Below are 18,514 nucleotides of genomic sequence, written 5' to 3'. Positions count from 1 at the left end.
TTTAATGTCTATATAGTGTGCTCACTTCTGTTTTTTTTTTTTTTTTTGTTTTTTTTTATCGTTCCAAAATTTGTAAACCCGATCAACATCCACGCTTTGTCCACTTGCTAGATAAAATTTAATTCGCATAATCATGTCCAAATAGTCAACCTCAAGTATGTTACGGACTTTTGTTTTGATATTGTTCATCAGACTAAAACCACGTTCAGCATCAGCACACAAAGCTTGAAATGTGCCACATATATCCACAAATTTCGCCATGGTTGAAAACTTCTCTGTTAGCACGAAGCCAATAACATACGCAAAAGTTTTTAAACTTCCAGATTGGAGGTTGTCCTTTAAAATAAAAGTGAAATTGTTTCATTCCGTTTGAAGCTTTGCATTTGCCGTTTCCACAGCTAGGCCTAGTAAATATTCGTATTACATCGCTAATTTGCTTAGTTCATCTTTCCCGTAATCAAAGTTTGTTTAATTCTTGATCGCCGGAGAATCAAACGCTGCCCACTCTCTTAATTTGCCATCTGGGAATCTTTCTTGTAAATGCAGGCAGAAACGCTCTATAAACATTAAGATCTCAACTGTATATGTGTCTTCATAACCAGTTGTTGACAACAGCATCTTCACAGCGTCACACCAATGAACTTCATTTCCTTCCAAATACTGTGATTTCAGTTTAGAAATTGTTGTTTTGTTATGGTTGCTATACAGCTTCTCTGGAGAACTGCACACAAATCAGCTGATTCAGCTAAACCTTCACTCAAGAAAGTTAAAAAGACGTGAACTTGGGGGGTTTTGGAGTTCTTTTAAACAATAATTTGCAATCGGATCATTATCTTCCTCGACATGATTCTGAAAATATTAAATTAGAATTGTGCAGATTTTCATCAAAGCTTTTACAGCGAAATGTCGAGACATCCATCTCACCTCATTCAGTGGCCTAAGCGAGACAACAGCTACATCGGAGACATTAGCGAGCTCTTCAAATGCGGCTTTTTGACACTCGATCGGCTAAAAATATTGTAGACGGTCCGAAGTAATGTCTCAATATTTTTCATAAGAGAAATTTTTCCCCATGCGTCATCGATTCCTGCTTAGTCAAATGAGGAACCTCGGCACGAGTCAGTGCAGCCAAGCCATTTCTTCTTCCTAGCATAATGGATGCCCCATCTGATGTAAACATGACCATCCTTTGAAAATCAAGATTGTTCGTCATATAAAACTCCTTGATTGCAGAAAAAATAACCCATTGTCGCAGGCTGTCAATTTTAACATGCCAGCAAAAACTATTCGGTGACACTTCGTTCCTGCAGGACGATATTTAATGCTTATGATTATCATTTTGGTTACAGATATGTCTGTGCTTTCGTCTAGAATAAGTGTATGGAATTTAGACTCTCGAATTTCCTGCACACATATCTCTTTGACAACCGAGTCGATACATTTAACAAACTTAAATGCATAATTTATACTTCTCCAGCTATCAGGAAGTTTTAAATATTTAGCCATGTGATCATGAATATCCGTTACTGACAGCATCAAAGCGTTCATTGAAAGGGCCAACAAGACGTTATCAATAAGAATCTTCACTTGCTCACCCTTACTTCATTGGTGATCATTCACTTCGATTCGCATCTGTCGATCATCCTTTGACTCCGTCAGGAAGAAGTTGATTCCGGATCCAGCTTGAGTTCCTTTTAATTTCGCTATCGAGTCCAAATTGATTTTCTGTGTAATATGTCTCTTTCGATAATCCAGTTTCCACATATCCCAGTTTTTCTCGTAGCGAAATCGCCACTCGCTTTAGCATCGGCACATACTTTACAAACAACACCATCGTCCTCAGAAAAATGAAAAATATTTCCCAATTCAACACGCTGCGAAATTTTCTATTCTACCGTTTCGGTTTCAACAAGTTCTTTCAACCATGCTGATTTAAAAGTACTAGTGGCCGCTTTTTATGCTTTGTGTCTGCGTTATCTTCACGTTTTCATTTTGACATTACAATAAAAAGATGTAAAATATATAATCAAAAGCAACTGTTTAATTAAAATGCAACATGTATTCAATGCAAGTATCCAAACTGAATGAAATGAACTCTTACAAGCAGCCTTGGTTTCCAATTGCTTTTTCGGAGCCTTTCCTCCGGTTGACTTTCTTGCGGTTTACTTTGCCAATGATAAAACATACTTTACTTCTCAAGAAGGAGTATCATAATGGCGCGTTTATATTCAAAGCGGGTGCCCCGAGTGGCCGAGTGGTCTAAAGCGCTCTCCGTCACGGATCACTGCCATCTCACCTCTGTCTGCGTGGGTTTGAGTCTCGGGCTCGGCCAATGTGGATATGTGAGAAAGCTTGCCGGTAGCTTCTCGTGGGTCGGTGGTTCTTTCCGGGGGTTTTCCCGGGTTCTTCCTCCACCATTAATACTGGCCGCCATGTATAGCCTATATTGTACTGAAAATAGCGTTAAACCCTATTACAACAATATTCAAAGCGAAACAAATTCCTTTAAGAGAAACCGACAATGCAACATACACTGCTTGTAGATGGCCAGGGGAATTTGAACGACGTCTTTTGATTGGGTGCTATTAGTGGGATTTGATTGGTGAGAATTCCGCTAAAATTTCATTCCGTCTAGCAAGGTCTTCTTACTGCAACAAGATGATAATTTTGGATATATTTTAGCGCGAATGTTGGATTGAATATTTGGTAATTTTGATCTGCTGCGCTTAGAAGATTTCAGTTGTGCGGGGATGTCTGAGCAGCTGCGCGGCCGCGCGCGCTCAGCTTAGAGGGAACGTTGTTCAGATACAACCCTTTGTTGATTTAAGTTCATGACAATATTTTTTGCCATAGAAAATTGCACTGATGCAATCAACAAAGTGGTAATTGTAAACAAAGTGTAGAGCAGAAGGAAGCACATACCGTTAAATAGCAGCACTTGCATCCAACGTAACAGCAGCCTGCTAATGCAAACAATACTAGACATAAAATACTGTCGTAAACAAGGCAGGCAGCTTGATTTCCCTCCGGTGGTTCAGTTGCGCAGACAAGCACAAGAAAGAAGTACCAAGCGAATAAGGCGGTAAATCCTAGAGACCAAAACAATACCCAACTTGTTGCAAGGCAGCAACATTTTTGTCTGCATACCACTCTAGGACTTTGAAGAAGGTCTTTATACGTTGCTCGGATGAGGTCAACTGGTACCTGAAAAGGTAGTTAAGGTAGGGTCGTGAGATAGATTAGGATATATATATATATATATATATATATATATATATATATATATATATATATATATATATATATAAAAACTCGACCACACCAAGGATATTCATCACTAAACATAACATGCATATACATGTAATCCCAAATGCACAAAATAAAGACAAATCTACGCATACGTAGAAAAGTACAATGCGTGACTGAAAATGACTCATGTTTCAAACATGAACGATTTTTTCTGCTTAGTAGAAGTGTTTTTCAAATATTGTTCCTGACAAAATCAAAAATGTCAACGCCAAAAGTACGTCTTCCTATAACCTTGTGACTAAAGTATAACCTCATAATTAAGGAGTTGTTGTATTATCATGCTGAAGTGTCTAAATTTAATTTAGAGGTATTTCTCTCAATTTTAATCTTCCCCATTCCTATTTTAATTCTTTTTCCCCTGACAACAAGATGCCTAACTCTTAAAATAACTTGATAAGCGATGTCGAGTTTAAAAAGAGACAATAACAAATATAAATGGATTTATAACAGGCAGATTTTAAATTAATATAATCCCCTTTTAAATTTTCTGTGCCTAATAGCAAACAAGCAAGAGATAAAAAAAAATTAAATCATTTCAATTGATTCTTCAGTAATTATATATATGCACTCATCTACCGACCATGAGATAGAATTTCCTATCTTTTTCATTTTAATTTTAGGAGAAGATTTTGAATATACCAATTATGGGGAAATGACTGAATATTTCTCTAATAGAATAAATTGTATGATATTTACAAAATCATCATCTTATGGATAAATTTGTATGAATGTGAGATAAATTCAACTAAGGGTTTCCTTAATTTAGATTTCCGACGAAATAAAAAAGTTTGTCTGATAACATAAAATATATGAAATTGGCAGATATATTTCGGTAGAAACTATAATTTTGCTTTTTGTAACAGAACCTAGGTATTGAGTCAAAGATGTCTCTCTAAATACCAGTTAATTTTGTACATATATACCTTATTCCTGAAGAACGGCCACACCATTGTGATATGTCTTAATCCTGAACAACAACCATATTAACGTGACGTGCATTAATCATGAGACATTACCATACTAACGTGACGTACATTAATCATGAGACATTACCATACTAACGTGACGTACATTAATCATGAGACATTACCATACTAACGTGACGTACATTAATCATGAGACATTACCATACTAACGGGACGTACATTAATCATGAGACATAAGACATTAGTCATGAGATATTCTATACTAACGTGACGTACATTAATCATGAGACATTACCATACTAACGTGACGTACATTAATCATGAGACATGAGACATTAATCATGAGACATCCTATACTAACGTGACTTACATTAATCATGAGACATTACATACTAACGTGACGTACATTAATCATGAGACATTTAACATACTAACGTGAGATGCCTTGATCGTGAAGAACTAAAATACTAATTTGATATCTCAAACATGACCGCTACATTAGTGGGGCCCAGAAAAATAATTTAAAGCTACCAACACAAAACGGTCATATAATTTTTACATGCTTGAACTGGATTAATATGTGACCAAAGATAGCTGGGATACAGCACAGAAGTCAAGAAAATACGGAATATAAAAGACCCTCTACCATGTTTCAGGAAAGATGCTGATTTGCAGATTTTATTTAGTGATGAAAACAGAGATAAACAACATGAACCTGAGGAGCAGGAGAATGAAACATGTATTATGATGATGGATTAATTTGCATAATATGTAAACAAAATAAACAAATATGTATTCTTCTAAATTTACGGCACAACTTGATGATATCATTAATCATTACAGGTTAATACACAACTTTAGATAAAAAAGCAGAGACATAATTTGACGAAATAAAGTTAGATTCAAACAGCACATAGTGACTTAATGCAATGAAGTAACTGATTTTGCCTCAACTACTTTAATGGCAATATTTGACAACGATTTGAAATCATTCATACATTTGAAAGGATTGAATGAATATTGCAAACTATTTATATAAAAGTACCATATGTGTTCTCTTTGCTTGTGGCAAAGTATTCACTGCATTTTTATATACCGTTTTAATGGATATGAGCACGAGAAAGTCGCATTTAAAGAACATTTACTATGATCATAAAATTATAGTTGTTTACACAATTATTATATGCTCATCTTTTTCTCCGTTAACTTTACATTATCAGAATCGTTCAATATTTTACGATATTGCATACCTTCATATTGCACCCACGCGCAGGACACGTGTGCCCAATAGCGTATTAGAAACTACTTTGTAAATAAATCATGTACATTTGCATAGTAGGCGCAGTACGTTTTGCTTGATTAAATTTGTTTCTCAATGAACTAAAGCAGATGTTTCGTGAACTGCAATATACCAAGTGCATTGCTACATTCAACGTTAACGTTATGATACATTGTTTATGATTATAAGATAGAACACCAGATTTCATAAAATTGCTTGGTACCTACAAATAATAAGAATGGCAAAAAATATACTTACAGTTTTATATCCAGAATTTCCTCAAAATGTACTTTTGTTCTGCAAATCCAAATTACATGAGCCATGTCATGAGTTCTCAAGCTTGATTACACATTTCGAAATTGTACTGTATGTATAGGTTGCTGCATTTGTATGAGAAAATATGAACGAGTTTTTTGGATGGAATACTGCACGACCTCAAAAAAACAAAAAAAAACAAAACAAAACATTAAATTCCATAGCGTTTTTTTGACAATTGCAATTGAAACACTTCATATTTTCCCACATTATGATTGCAAATAGTCAATGACAGAACAAACACACTTGCAGATGTAAACACGCTTATCCCACGTTGCTTCAATCTGATGTATTTCATGTACAATTTGCACAGATGAATCCAGTCCAAAATCACGAACTTTCGTAGAATCGAAACAAAATTCCAAAATCTATTCATTACAGAACAAATGGAAAAGTTGTTGCAATGCGCATTCATTCACAATATGACTGCAAATTTCAATTTTAACTAGACACGCCATTTTCTTTCGTAAGCTACACTGAGCGCGCAACTAAGTTCAGAGTTATGTGCGCATTAATAATGTTGCTGTTGTGTAGTGATGAATCTGCGCTTGTGCATTTAGTTTGAAATACGGCATACATTAATTTACGTTGTTTCTTGTAGCATATTTTGTTTATATAATTAAGCCTTAGGTGGAATAAGAAAATGAGCGTATAATAAAAAGGTTACTGCATTTGTATGAAAAATATGAACTCGTTTTGTCGGATGGATATACTGCACTCCCAAGGTGGTGAAGTATTCCATCAAAAAAACTCGTTCATATTTTCCCATACAAATGTAGTAACCTATAAATATCAGTCAGTTATGAAAGCAAACTAAACGAGACAAAAACAGAATACCATATCCTGAATTGACAAAATGATTAACCTAACAATATACAGACATAATGCTCAATGCAAGCGAGAAATAATACTCTTACTAAAGTGTCCATGTTAACAAAGTATATTTCCAGTGGCAAGCAGATATTGATGACATGCAACTATATCAAGCAAATAGTGATGAATACTTTGTACATGTGCATGGACTGAAGAAGTAACAACAAAAAAGGGAGATTGTATATATTACGCTTTCATCGATATCACAAAACAAAGAAAGGCTGAAAAGATACAGTTCAGAGCTTTTCTGGGCAAGGAAAACGTCAGGTACTTTTCAAATCAGACATTATAGTATCAGTAGTTAAAAGGTTTAACAAAACTCTGAAAACTCAAGTGCGAAAGTATTTCACTAAAAATAAAACTAGAAACTAAGTTGACGTGTTACCAGACCTAGGGAAAAACATAATATATAAATACGATATAGATATGTATATATATATATATATATATATATATATATATATATATATATATATATATATATATATATATATATATATATATATATATATATATATATATATATATATATGTGTGTGTGTGTGTGTGTGTGTGTGTGTGTGTGTGTGTGTGTGTGACATCAACATAAAAAGTAGCAGTGCCATACGTAGTCAACAGTATCAAGCGGTACCAAATGTGTGAACTTTTGAAAGATAACGACTTTCTAAAATGTGAAACGTGCACGTCATGTGAATTTGTATGGATCACTAAACCATAAGGGAAAAGACTATTGGTCCCGAAACATCGCAGTTAAGCAATAATAATAACACCCTTAAAATACGTTATATGGCAACTGTTAAGTAGTCAATGACCCATCAAGGCCATAACTCACATAAAAAAGGAATTTAAACGTATTCGAGAATATGAGGTTGATTCAAATTGCAAACAATACACGTGTACGTCTACAAACTGGTATACGAAACTTTCAACAAGATAAAAGTCAATGCAAATCGAAGAGACATTGATACAGTCATCAGGACATTTAGTCTTCTCAACTTTCGCGAAAGAAAGATATAACAACGAGTCAAAACTACTCGATAAACTATGCATTTTTTCAGGACAAACTTTCTACACTTAAAATTATAGAGTATCTATAAAACAACACAAAAATATTAAAATCAGATGATCTGGAACTAATCCTTAAACCATGACATAACATGGCATATACCACTTTTGGATCTACTTTTTTTCCATTTAGGAAATATATATGCCTTTATCTATGTTATTCAAACAAGTATTTTCATATTTCAGCCCATTTAATTTCTGTTTTCATGCTCTCTCTCTCTCTCTCTCTCTCTCTCTCTTCTGTCAGGAAGTACAGATCTTATAATGTGTCAACCGTAGACCCTCTAGTGTACATGTATGCATCAAGAAATTCCCCCAAACGAAATCCACATAGTTAAAAGTAGATCAGGTAATCACCTTTATAATTAATTGTTATATACATCATGGAAATTCTCCGTAATTGGACGAACTATCGTGTTTCTACACTACCCCTCCCGAACAGTATAAATGCGTGCATGAAACCTGTTAACAAAAATAGCAATTTCTTCGTTTACATAGGAATAAAAACATTATTTTGACAAAATCCAGATTTTTAGGCCTGACATGTACAAGCTAAATTTGTCAAACGTAGCAAAAATTAGGAACATCTTTTTATCCATGTTGTAATGCAGCTGTTCAACGCAATTTCACCAAAAAATAAGTTATAAAAAGAAAATGTATGTTTTTGACGTTGATAATTTACCACTCGTCACAATACAAAGTTTCCACTTCACTGTTGAAATAGTTCCGTATATCTACTCAAAATTAATAGATATCCTCTATATAATGTAATAGAGGAACGAACAGATTAGAGATGGAAACCAACAGGGAATAATACGTAAGTGTGGAAATAAATTAGGACCAACGTAGTTGAACAAAAAAAGTGAATTCCAATTTAGAATTTTAACTTTTAAATAACGGATGTCAGATTTAAAAAATGAAAATTTCAGTACCTTACCCTTGTCCGGCAACTTAGTTTAATGCTTTAAATTGGAATGACTCAAATTGACCATGTTAACATATCCAGTTAATTCAACGATGTGAAACCTTACTACACTGAAACGCAGATTTTCACAAGCAAATCAGTTATGAATTTTAAAAACTAAACTCTACATGTTGACGATGATGAATGAATAGAAATATAAATATCGCCTTGTGACGTAACATTTGGCAGAATCAACTAAACTTGGCAGTATTAAATATAGGGTTGCAGTATTTCATATTGACATTTCGTAATGCATAAGACAACCAGAGTCAATACAAGTGCTGTTCATAGTGGATAGGACAACCAGAGTCAGTACAGATACTGTTCTAGAGTTGCAAAATCAGTTCCCTCTTACATACATATGAGTAAACTGCTGACAGAGTGTAAAAAGCCTATATCCGATAACAGTGGCATAAAGTCAGTCACTTAATAACAACATTGACTTAAAACAATTTAATTTTCTGTGCAACAATGTCTAATCTCCACAACTGCATGACACAAAACACACCAAGAAAACGATATATATATATATATATATATATATATATATATATATATATATATATATATATATATATATATATATATATATATATATTACATTGAATACTAAATAACATTGCCAGCTGCTGTCATGAATTCAATGACATACAAAGAAGAGCAAAAGGCTAGAATGCTTTTTCTGAAAAACAGAAATGGTCTGAGAGATGAGGGAATATATAGACTGAATTAAAGCATCCGAACATATACAATGAACAAATTGGATGCTCAGGTACAAGGCAGACTATTGCAACAGCATCAAACAGTGTTCATGATGGAGCTTTACATGTTACGGCAGCAAAGATTCGATGCTGATAAGAACGTTATGATAAACCTTAAGCAGTAGAGAACAGATTCAAACATGAAACTGGGCTATAGTATAGGAGGTAACGGTACAGTTTTGTGACATAGTAATATGGTAATGAAACTAGTTAGTATCGTTGGATATAACAATATTTTCCAGAAATCCAATGGCTCAATTAAACATGGGTTAATCATACCATCAATGCCGAGTATTCCAAAGGCTGATAAACAGCCCTAATAGTAAGACACAAATCCTTTGAGGACAAAGTGTAACCAAAACGATGATAGTCCGACTGCCAATTCTGTAAATTCTAGGAAATTCCTGACATTTAAAAGACACATAGGAAGTGGTTCTGAGAGCTGGCATGGTTTTCATTCTGTAATAGTTTTATTTCCTTCGACTAAACGCTCGATTGCATTAATGAATCTTTAACAGTGGCAGATGCTAATTTTACACCCTTGGTCATAAGTGTGCGTAACAAATCAACTAATGCCAAGACAAGTAATATAAAGTTTTCATAAAGGAACTAAATAATTTGTCTAGCTCTACAGTACCAATAAATTCTTGTAAATCAGCTACTCTTTTGGCCCAACCAAACAGCTTTACATTTTTACAAAGTTTATCTTAACATATTGCAAAATTCATTTGGAGTAACTGGAATTGGGGAAATATGTAGAATATAAGGCGGAGCTGGACTTGGTTGGCATGTGATAGTAGGAGGTGCTGGGGGATTAGGAAAAGCAGCACGTATTACTACATTTCCTGTAGACAGAGCAACTATTGATATTGTCATTGAAATCGAGGTACTTATATATAATATTGTAACACCTTTTTCTCTGAAAAAAAGGATTTTAATATCTCCATCCAATGTTAATTTTTTATACACTTAAAGTGAATTTTATAGTTTTTTTCTCTGAAAAGTTTATTTTTTGTTTCTTCGGTGTTCCTAAGCCGATCTAATCCATGATGATATAGCAACAGATTTATTCATTTGCAAATTCTTCCGGTTTTGTTGTGCTCTAAAATCCTTTTTGACTGCAGGGCATTTATTATTTTGTATTATGTGTTCACTTTCTATCATGTACCTACTGTTATTCAAATTGAAACATTCATAGATGAACGATAAAATACAATAAATCCCCATAAATAGGTCTAGTTAGTTTGTTCATTTCGTTTTACATGCCGACTAGTATTGTCCTCGTATTAAAAGATCTACCTCTTTGGTAATTAAAACATTACTTGCGCATGGACATATTTAACTGTTGTTCTCTCCCCGAGATTTCATTTTTGCTTCCAAAACACTAAATTGGTTATGAATCTGAAGAAGTCTTTTATATAGTTTCTTCTCACAGATATAACATGCATTTGCTTTCTTAAAATGGTTTTCCTATTCATCTATGAATATTACAGGTTTTGCATTTTGTCAGTTCTGTATAAACTGGTCATTCTATGCCACCCGAAAAGTTGTATAACACCTGTATGCAATACGTACCTCTGTCATATTCTTAAGTACCAAATGTGAACTGAATTGTCGTACCAATCATCACTGAGTTAGCTTAGCTGTTTTGCTGTAGCTTGGTACATTTAGCACACGCACATGTATTCAATTTCATAGGAAAAAAGATACAAAGCTAGCTTCCTTATTGTATTTTATTTTATGCAAGCTTATTTGTTGTTCATCTATTCGGGTAAATAAATAGAGAAGCTTCCATTTATTGATTAATTCCTGCAGTGTAACGTTTTCAGTCCTGCTAAACATCCACCTTACGCTACTGTTTATTACCTACGTAGATTTGATATAAAAATGTCTAATAAAAGCTAAATTACCCCATCCATTTCAAATATTTTCATAGGTCTTCTTCTGTGGTAATATGTTCTATATTTATCCAGTTTTCTATCCTGCGTCGGTGTCTTTCTAAGCCTCTAATTTAGGTCTAACTAAACGTTTAGAAACCAAATTATGACTACTCAATAGTGTAGTGTAATTGAAAACTTCATACGAGATTTTATTGTGACCATCATAAGATCAATACTCCTCGTTTGCACTAGAATAGGTCACTAAAACATTCCCTGTCAATTTCCAACCAAACCTAAAGTGTCATTACATGAAAACAAAACATGTAAAGCTCTTCGTCTCACCCTTTTCCAGATTTCTTTCCTTTCTCTCACTTTTCTTACAAGTTCATAATTTAGATGATGTATTTTCCCGAGTCTTAAGCAGCGGTACTAATTTTCTATCGTATTTCAAATGGAATAATTACAAATTCAGCAAAGGACTTTTAACTAACCCAACATATGGAGCTGTAAAGAATAAGAGAGGGGTCATTAGGAACTGTATAATTATCAATAACCATACATACAAATGTATTATGTTCACTGGTATGCTAACAACAGTAATATGTCTGCTAAATCAACTGATAGAAATTTTACCGTTGACTGTTGCCAAAATCATGTCACTTGAAACTGATGGATACACCTCGAAAACCTTTTGGATAACGCAAAAGTTTGAAAGATACGAGCGTTGAATCAATGCATTTTTTAATTTAAGGGAATATACACCATATATATATATATATATATATATATATATATATATATATATATATATATATATATATATATATATATATATATAAGAAACGCTTTTCTTAAACAGTTTATTCTTTCTAAAAAGCATACCCCAATGGCTTCTGGACGCAATTCCTCTGGAACATATTTTGAGACTGCCTGTATACTGCATCGAAGACAATTGTATTTCGTTTCAATTGAACAAAGCTGATTCACAGCAAATGTTGGGCTCACTGTATAATAGAAGTTATATTAATTGTTTATGGCCTCAAAAGTCAAAACAACTGAGGTTTCGATTTAAAGTCAGAGATATTTAGGAACTAGTAAAACGGAAACAGTTTGACTGGTTCAAAGACATTTATCATCCAGAATAAATAAAGACATCACTTAAGAAGACTTTTGCTTTTGACGATTTGTTTACGAGAATTTAAGATTTATTTGGCTGTCGTAAATGATTTTAAACATCCCCATCTCCTTGCATAGACCAACAAATACTGAACTATATACTCAATTTTGTCTAATGTAACATTCTAGTCTTGACAAATTCACCTTTTTATGATCTATCCCATATTTTTAAAAATTACAAGAGTATGTTAAATACTCCAAACTCTAAAAAATCACGCACGTAGAAGATAAATGTTTGGTATGCCATTCACACACTACTAATAATCAGGAGGAAAATAATTTGCATAAACATTAACTTAGCATAACAAATAGTTTACCCCAAGATAGACTGTAAAATCAACAAGTCTTTCAAAAATGAAAAATAAACACAATATATGTTCCAACGTTAACGAGACTAACTAGTTATAATGACGCAAGAAATAATTCGGGATACATCAAGTAACTGCTTTGACATAATTAGCCAAATTTAACTCTTTCATTGGTTCCTTTGAGAAGAAATTAGCAGCGATATTACAAAAATAAGAAACCAAATAAAGATAAATGAATAAAACGAAAACATCTTTAAAATATATTTAATACTTTATAATTACCTGCCACACTCTTTTCTTCGATGTGAAATGGTGACCTTGAGGTTTCCCCTACAAATATAATTTACTTACTGTGAATACGAGCACTATGGAAGTATTTGTTATGCCGAAGTAGTTCAGTAATAAAACGTATTATGGTTTGTCGGATGAAATGAATACCTAAGATATATACAAAAGAATGCTTGCTCAATAGTCCATGATTAAAGATAAAACACAAACCATACGGGGAGGACATTTTCGGGATGCTATCTATCAATATAGATTTTCAGTTATAGTTTAAAGCACAGTACGAATACTGACTGTTTGATCACTGATTGAAGTTGCATAACATCCTTCATTTAAAAGCTATTAGTGCTATGAGTTCTTTTGATGTCGGTGGATGCAACACTAATTATATAATTTGTTTAAATACCTTCCAGAAAATGTAGGTCATATCATATTAATTACATAAAAATACTTTTCCCTTTTTCTTGTTATTCGCATGTCCTGCAAATATGAACATAAAGTAGACTGGCTTCAACTCAGAAAATATAATCTACCGGTTTTATGTCCAACTGTTCTGGTCGGTTATATTACTTTCTACTGAATCTATTTGCAATACTTAGATCTTGCCTACTAATAGGTGCACATATTCGTGCACGAGTAGCATCTGGGTTATGATGGACTACAAACGTTCGCTACACATCAAATGAGACGATCAAAATTCTAAGCTAAATCAATATGTTTGGGAAAAGATTTAATATTGCTCTAAGTGAAATTGGTTTATGCTTAGTTTTGCTCGAGGCGGACCTGGCATAAACATTTGTAGAACTTGTATCTAACTCTTTGGTATCTTTTCATGCACTGTACTTTTCCTAGCATTGTGCTAAAGAGTTATTTCGATGCTCAAAAAAAGACTGTAACATTCAAAGTAACTTGGCAAGTAATAAAATGAATATGTACTCTGTCACTAAATTTACTTGTTCATCAGAAAGATAATACAAATCAGTTAAATTTGCAAAGTTTAAAGTTATTTTCTGGGTTAGTAGGTGCGTATAGATCAAAATTACTATCACACTTTCTTATATATATATATATATATATATATATATATATATATATATATATACACACACACACAGGTTGTTTACATACTACGAAACCAAACCTTGTTCTCTCTGTCTTACATTGTAGTAATCCAGTGTCTTTCTTCCGTTCCTTTCTTTTTATTTGCTTGGTTGTGTGTTTGTTTAACTTTATAATTCTTCCACGGTTATTTCATGCATATTTCTTTTCGTTTCAAATCTTTATATCTAGATCAAGCGTATTTACCACGTGTTTGCTTCAGCAAATGCTGGACCGTCTGTGAGTTAAAGATCCTCTTATAATTGCTCCTCCTGCTGCCATAGTTACGCTATTTTATTGCGTTTATTTCATGCATATTTCTTTTCGTTTCAAATCTTTCTATCTAGATCAAGCGTATTTACCACGTGTTTGCTTCAGCAAATGCTGGACCGTCTGTGAGTTAAAGATCCTCTTATAATTGCTCCTCCTGCTGCCATAGTTACGCTATTTTATTGCGTTTATCAATAATAAATTTGCATTATGCTACCATATATATACCATAATAAGGTGATCCATATCTGATACATTATTCAATTTTAATGCCATTAAAACCTTGCATGGTAGTATATTTTTTTTTTGTTTATGTTCTCATTCAATATTAGATATCTTGCATCGACTCATTTTGTAGTCATCACGTTGATTGTATCTTTCTATTCAGATACAAACATCCAAAAAGGACGTTGGATCTAGGATCTAGGTTCAATAAACAAGGTAACTAAAAGTGCTTAAACTTCCTTTTTATTGAATGACATATTGCTGTGACTTAACTAATATATGTAACTTGTATTCGGATCATGATGCAACATACATAACATCGTAAGTTTTAATAACTGTTTAATTGTGATTTAAGCCTTAAAGAAATCCAGCACAATTTGGTTTTTTGTTCATGACGCGCTTCATAATATTCATCTTTACCTTTTTATAAAGATATATTTCTTTCGTTTTTGCTGCAATTTTCAATACTGTAGACTTTGAAAATTCTATACACATTAGGTCTTGTATCACTGTCATGACCATGTCGCTATCATCACTACTAACAATGTTCTGATTTACTGGGCGTGATCAACATACGTCACCATCATGTCATGAAAGTCTATTAGTTCTCCATCTTCATATATAATGCTGATATTCAGTCTGTTAACTGAACAACTTCTGTGATTGCTTATTTAGACAATTAGAATTATATATAGCAAATTGAACGTTATACCATTTTAAACAGGTAGTGTCTCTTGCAAATACGATAATAGTCATTATAATTATCTTTTCTAACTGAACTGAGCGAGGAAATTATAAGAATGTTAAGGTTTCAAAAACCTACATTACGCGTCAGATTTAATAGATATAGAACGTAGGTTCTGAAGCATAACTATTTATATTGCTGCTGGCAATATACACTGTGTAATTGTTATTCCGAGTGGACATACGTTTGAGGTTTGCAAATATACTTTCTTTGTAATCACCATTTCCAGTAATTTCATATCTGAATATTTTCAGGGTTGCACTAATGAGGAAACTAACAATAATCCTTGTTTGATTCTTGTCATTTATATAGATAAGTTTTGTTTTTTATTCGTATGGAATATAATATAACCCAACCCCAATATATAATCTTTGAATCAAATGGATAGATTGTGATCTGTGTTATCAACTGAACTGGCAAAACGTATTTCGTTTTCATCAGGACCTTAGATTGTAATGTAATTCTCCATTTGGATAACACAATTTCCAATAGCCAAGAGTGGTGCATAAGACGAAGGCTACCTCTTTTAACGATGGTATGTTCAATTTAGAATTATGCCATACTGTTCTGTTCACTAATGTTACTATTTCATCGTGCCTTAAAACATTGTTCCTTGAAAACTTTTGCAACAAATCCTAAATGTTTTGTACCAAACTCACTAAAAGCCCAGGGAACAGCTACAAACAGCTACAATAATTGGTAAAAAGTCACTGATGTGTTTTAAAGTACAGCTTAATGGTTCGAGTGGTAACCGATTGATACAGACTTCTTGCATGCTGCGCCGTGCCCTACATGTGTGATTTGTACAGGCTCCACTCTTTTAGGTTCCAATGTTGTATTGTTTTACTTTTTCTGTTAATTTTGAAACATATATGTAGCCATTCACGTCATTAGTTTTCATTTCTTAAAGGAGACTAGAAATCAAACTTTTCCTTTTACGTATGCAATTCTCCACAGATTGTAATTCGACTGCAATGTTTATAAATTAAATACCGTAAGCGGGTAGTGATTATATTGCGTGGAAGATATCACGATTCCGTAAATTGCCGAGTTTTTTCCGAGTTTTGATGAGACGACAGATCACGTGGTACCGTGACGCAATACTAGCCAGTCCTCGAATACAAACATAAACATTGGCGAGCGAGGCTAACAGGAGCAGACCACATATGGGTTGCTCATTCAAAAGTTGAATCTGCAGTCTGATATAATAGTTTATGTACTACTGGTCAGTGCTAGAATATTTTTTTTAGGCACAGGCCCCCGGGCTGGTGACTTAAATAAACTCAAGCCCTGACTGAAATGCCACAAACCCGGACAGTTCATACATGGCAATTATCAAGCCGGGAGAAAAACCTCCCGATTTTGGGGGTATTTCCTCATCTACCTCCCGATCTCGTAATATCTCTCAATTTTTCGCAGCGAAGTCCCGATTATTACATTATGTCTGTCAATTTTCATTTGTCAGAAGAAAAAACCCCAACCCCAAACCATTTATAAACAGATATAACGTATGCAATCCTCAGTATAAACTGCCACACTGCAGACATCGTAGCGATATGACTAACAAATTGTTAAAGCTACGTTAAAAATTCAAATCACACGCACACACGTCTAAATCCGGCACTGGACGAAATAATTAATATCACACAAGTCTGGGGTTTTTTTGTTTTTTTTTTTCATTTTTTCTTCTTCAGTAAATAGAAGGCGAAGATTAAACATCATTCAAATAAATTTCAGATGTTTTTAAACAACTACAACAGTACTATAGTAAAAAAAAAAAAAATTAAAAGAATAAAATTGTCACCAATTAGCTTAAATGAATGATCACTGTGAAAGTTTCTCTGCAAACAAAATCGCATCTCCATTTCCGCCAAAGAAACTCGGCCAGTTAACACCTGACATTCCTCTACCGTATATGTAAAGTTTAATTACCATGATTAAATTACAAGGAATAAAACAAAATTTACCATGCAGTATATGTGGCCCTAAAGAACTAATTCTGAATAAATATTTTATTCAGCAAACAGTGTTACATGTATTAAGATTTAAACCTAAGGAAATAAGGTAGGACATAAAACGTGAGAAAAACAGTTGCCACATGTACGGTAACTTGTGACTGAAGATTTGAACAGTTAAAATGAAGTCCATGGCATCGTAAGTAACAACAAAATAGGCATCGTTTATTTGGTAATCAATTGCTGGTGCTTACACATACACACACTGTCGAACATGGTTTCTTTGAAGTATGTCAGAAAGGCAGTCGTTTTCACAAGATCAATGCAAGGATATGAATTATGTTCATCAGTCACACCGGCTTTATTGTTTGCGTACTTAGATCAAAACTTTAGCTATTTTGCAATTTAGCCAGAGCTGACCAGAATATGCAAAAGGCGCTTGTCTTGGGGGAATAATAAGGGGTATCACAGGGAGAAAAGGCACGTCCCATGGACGCTCGCACATTGGGGCAAGGGGGGTCTGGGTCAATAGTCTCCCCCCCCCGTTTCTATTGTCAGCCAGTTAATGTGAAACTTTGACCTCTTTTCTTTTAATCGCTGCTATTTAAACTGCCCAAGGAATAGTTTTATATCAGTTCCAATCATTACAGATTACCGTTTATACATACTACATGTATACAATTAATATTTTTTTTAAAAATGTATAAGATTACTGAATTTCTCGAAACACGACAGGTTTAGAATCTTATTTTTAGCAAAGCTTCCATTTGATTAAAATCAAATCTAAATTTCACCTAGGACAGTGGTGATTTGATTTAGATTGTGCCGTGTTAAGGCATGTATGTCAACATCTTGAAAATACATTTACTCATTTCACCAGCGCGATCAAAGTTTCCTCAAGCAAACAATTTTTGTTTCGACAAGCCTGACTGGCACCTCACTTTGCATACAGGATGGGCCGGAACTAAAACCAGAGGGGCCCAGGGTGTCGGGCTATCAGATTTGTTTTTAGCACTACTGGTGTAGATAAAAGCTCTGTGAATTGATTCTTGCATTTTGTGGTCACTTACTCTGCCTTCT

At 33.8% G+C, this 18,514-nt stretch overlaps 1 protein-coding gene across 1 annotated transcript in view; it reads right to left on the bottom strand.

The window, feature by feature from the left end:
• Window positions 1-468: 468 nt before the first annotated feature.
• LOC149785541 (uncharacterized) overlaps window positions 469-18,514 on the bottom strand; it is a 29,283-nt gene continuing 11,237 nt past the window's right edge. Inside the window, exons 3-6 of the mRNA XM_089979904.1 lie at window positions 13,139-13,186; window positions 12,255-12,376; window positions 3,068-3,204; window positions 469-721 (exon numbers count right to left, since the gene is read on the bottom strand). Coding sequence (XP_089836030.1) covers window positions 469-721; window positions 3,068-3,204; window positions 12,255-12,376; window positions 13,139-13,186 — 560 coding nt within the window. The remainder of the gene's footprint in view (window positions 722-3,067; window positions 3,205-12,254; window positions 12,377-13,138; window positions 13,187-18,514) is intronic.

Source organism: Sinohyriopsis cumingii, chromosome 13 (assembly GCF_028554795.1).
Source record: "Sinohyriopsis cumingii isolate HCF-2022 chromosome 13, ASM2855479v2, whole genome shotgun sequence".
Lineage (NCBI taxonomy): Eukaryota > Metazoa > Mollusca > Bivalvia > Unionida > Unionidae > Sinohyriopsis > Sinohyriopsis cumingii.
The sequence above is the reverse complement of the archived record's forward strand: the minus strand, read 5'-3'. Positions and strand labels throughout refer to the sequence as shown.